A 3,687-nucleotide genomic window follows, 5' to 3' on the forward strand; every position below is an offset into this window, starting at 1 on the left:
GCAACCATTCTGAAAATTCACGCTTAAAAGTATTGTACTCCATACAATTTAAAATTGAATAACTGTCAATTTAAACACAATAATTAACCGCTATGCACAATACATTTTAGTGTGTTTACGACATCTCTTAATGTAGCCGTTAGAAAAATACTTTAATACATATTGTGTTCTTATTCTTATTGACTATATATGATTTTACTATTATTTAACGTTGTTCTGTGTAATTTTTTAGTCTAAATCCTTTAGTAAAGTTTTTGTCACCGTACAAACAAAATTTTGCATCCGTCACTTGATATAAGCCATATAGTAAAAAAAAAAAAAAAAATTAGACTTTAACCAGTGACACCGGTGGCTTGCATTCCTAGATCCGCCACTGGGAGCAGCTAAAAAAACATAAAGGCCTAACGTAAAAGTCAAATGATGCCATGTAAATTGTTTTCCTCCACAATCATCCCAAAATTGAGATGATTACAATTTAGAAAAAAACCTCATATACTATCCTCTCAAACCCTTTCCAATCTACTCCTTTCTTTCTTAAAAAAACTCAAGAATTAATAATTAGTCTTTTCTCCTCTCAACTCCTTTCTTTCCTTCTAAAAAAACTCGAGAATACTGACTTAATTTCCTTTCATGTTTCTTGATGATTTATGGGTCAAATTAGTTTGAATTATGTAAAAAGTAAAAATCATGTTTTGTATATTCCGTTATTATGTGGCAAAATCATTTGTTTATACTATGTTCTTTTGTAATCAAGCTCAAATCCAAAACAATTAAACACCACCTCTTTATATTTTTATCCTTCTTTATTTCATACGGAGTAACTTAGTTTTTTCACCTTTAATAAATTATTGAACTAAATAAAATAATTTAACGATAATCATAATCATAATATATAATTTTTTTTTTTTTTTTTGAAAAGCAAAATATATTATTATTAATGGAATATTTAATTACAAGATCCTATACTCATCTATACAATGAAATGGAGATACATGTTGTGGGGAACTAAATTATGAGGGTAGCCGTCGGATACCATAAAGACTAGCGAGGGCATAAGAACTTGAAAAAACAAGCCGGGGTAGAGAGAGGAACAGTGACGATCAAGCGCCAACAAAGTTACTACAGACTAACCCGATTAATCGAACCCTCAGTAGAAGATATAGTATTCGAGGGCTACGCTTGAGAGTAGGAGCGTATCAACCGATGCCGACACGATGTGGGGGATCCGCCACAAAGAATGAAGGATTGATGAGCCATTGGTGCCATATGATAGGTTTCTTTTTACTCAATCTTTTGGAGATCCAGCTAAAACTTTGAGATTGAATTTCGGAGAGGATCGATGCAATGGACCAGACTTTTTTGGAGAATACTTTTGCGTTTCTATGTTTCCATAACATGTAACATGTAATCCATTTGGTTGCTTGCCATATTGAAGAGCCGAGATTGTTGTGTGTGAAAGTTTGCTTATTGATGATAGCGTCATTAAGGTTTGAAATTAGTGAGTGGTCTTGGTTCCACCAATCTAGTACGTGTTTCCATATTTGGGTCGATTTTGGACAAAGAACAAGAGAATGCTCAATGGTTTCTATGTCCGATTCGCATAAAGGGCAAAGGATGGAGTCGAGATCAATACCACGTTTGTCTAATTCGAATCTAGTAGGTATCTTTTTTTGAAATGCTCGCCATATGAAAATGAAGACTTTTTGTGGTAGTAGATTGTTGCGGGGAATCGTCATGTTGAGGGTATTACCACCAAGCTTAAGGGAGTTTATCAAGTGTGCCATAGATTTGGTGGTGTAAGTGCCCGAAGGGTCGAGAGAACATTTCCAAGAGTCGGGTTTTTCGGACAATGTCACGGAGGAAATTATATTGTTTAGTTCAGTTAATTCATTGAGAACACGGCCGTATGGAGATCGTGACCAGCACCAATTACCGAGTGAAAGTCCATTATTTTGCGTGATTCTTTCAGCGACTGTTGCTTCTTTATTGGACTCGAGCATGTATAACTTGTGGAAAAGTGTGCTGAAACGTTCCGACCCAAACCAAATGTCATTCCAAAATTTGATAGAGTCACCATTTCCGAGGCATTTTGTGATGGCAGTAGAGAAGGAAGTCCCGCATTTGTTCGCAACCTTGCCAGCTTTGATGATTTCTTTCCAAACTGTGCGACCTGAAATATTCCTGCAAGAAACGTCAAATTCCAACCCCCCCCCCCTTTCCCGTATATACTTGTGATAATTTTAACCCAAAGCGCATTTTCCTCGTTTTTAAAACGCCACCACCATTTGCATAGTAGTGAGATATTTTTGCTAAATAGGGAACCCACGTTTAACCCACCGTTTTCGTAAGGAAGTAGAATTTGATCCCATTTTACCCAATTAATTTTGTTTTCAGAGGATGTCCCACCCCAAAAGAATTTGCGTCTTTTGGCCTCAAGGAGATTAAGGATGGAGGTAGGTGCATGGAAGAGAGAGAAGTAGTAGAGCGGTATACTACTTAGTATGGATTTAATGAGGGTGAGCCGACCTCCGAAAGATACGGTTTTGGCAGCCCAATCGAAAAGCCTTTTATATAATAAAGCCTTTTATATAATAAAGCGTTAACAACCGTGTATCTTATCAAAGTCGATGTCCTTTTTTAAAAATGGGTTTATTTTTTTTACTTAGTCTTATACGCTAAATTTTAGTTTTTTTAAGTTGTGAAAATGACGTTCTATTGATCGGATCAACAAGGGTTTTTAAAATTTGAAAACAACGTTCTATTTTTTTCATTTGCATTTTCGATTTTTGCTTAGCAACGCATGCCCCTCATGCTCGTTAAAACTATCAATTGAGATACATAAAAATTGATACCATATATAGGAATAATTTTAGCTTTGTTCATGTTCAAAGCATTTAGCTGTGATACAAGTCTTTCTCCACCAAAGCTTTCGACAATTTAATGATCAATCTATAAAGCCATAAAAGAACGATGTATTAAAAGGAGTCGTTGTAATCATTGTTAATAACTGATACCCAAGTTTACTTGAGAAATGAAGCCAAGCTGTTGATGATTGAAGCTTTTAAGGTAGGGGAAACAGTCGTACACCCAAAGAATACGTCAAATAAGGAGACTGTCACATTTTTCTGATTCAGGTGTACCTTCTACAGCTGCTGGGTATCCCTTCTGCCGAAAGCTGAATAAAAAAAGTAACACATTTGTAAGGCCTGTTGAGCTAATCGATTAGGGTGTCCCACATAGGAAGTAGAAAGAAAATTATGTATGCATATAAGACACTTGAGAATCTCTATCTATCATCAATTGGTTTTAGAGAAAAGAGGGACTCATGAACTTTTACCGAGGTCATAATCAGATGGAAAATATTTATATTTATACAAAAACTATACAACGAACCAAAACACTCCATCTTCTAGGATACTCCGAACAATTAAATAAAGAAACCCCTTTAACAAGGGTGAGAAAAACACACAATTAAAATTCCTAACAATCAAATAAATCGTGTAAATTTTCACCAACAGATTATACAGGTTAACTTGGAAGCAGAAGCATTTAAAAAAAAAAAAAAAGATAGTAATGCTAATTTATGTTGCCCTTTCTTAATTCAAACTTCACATTTATACGTCAAAACCACTTTTATTCCTGAAATGTAACTTTTATTTTCTTTTGTTTGTACTTCAGTCTTTGATA

At 34.9% G+C, this 3,687-nt stretch overlaps 1 protein-coding gene across 1 annotated transcript; it reads right to left on the minus strand.

Annotated features, from left to right (window-relative positions):
• Positions 1–1,196: 1,196 nt before the first annotated feature.
• On the minus strand, positions 1,197–2,000 carry LOC139840632 (uncharacterized). Its single transcript, XM_071830888.1, has one exon. It carries the CDS (start codon positions 1,998–2,000, stop codon positions 1,197–1,199), a length of 804 nt encoding a protein of 267 aa, XP_071686989.1.
• Positions 2,001–3,687: the final 1,687 nt, after the last annotated feature.

This window comes from Rutidosis leptorrhynchoides, chromosome 4 (genome assembly GCF_046630445.1).
Source record: "Rutidosis leptorrhynchoides isolate AG116_Rl617_1_P2 chromosome 4, CSIRO_AGI_Rlap_v1, whole genome shotgun sequence".
NCBI classification, from domain to species: domain Eukaryota; kingdom Viridiplantae; phylum Streptophyta; class Magnoliopsida; order Asterales; family Asteraceae; genus Rutidosis; species Rutidosis leptorrhynchoides.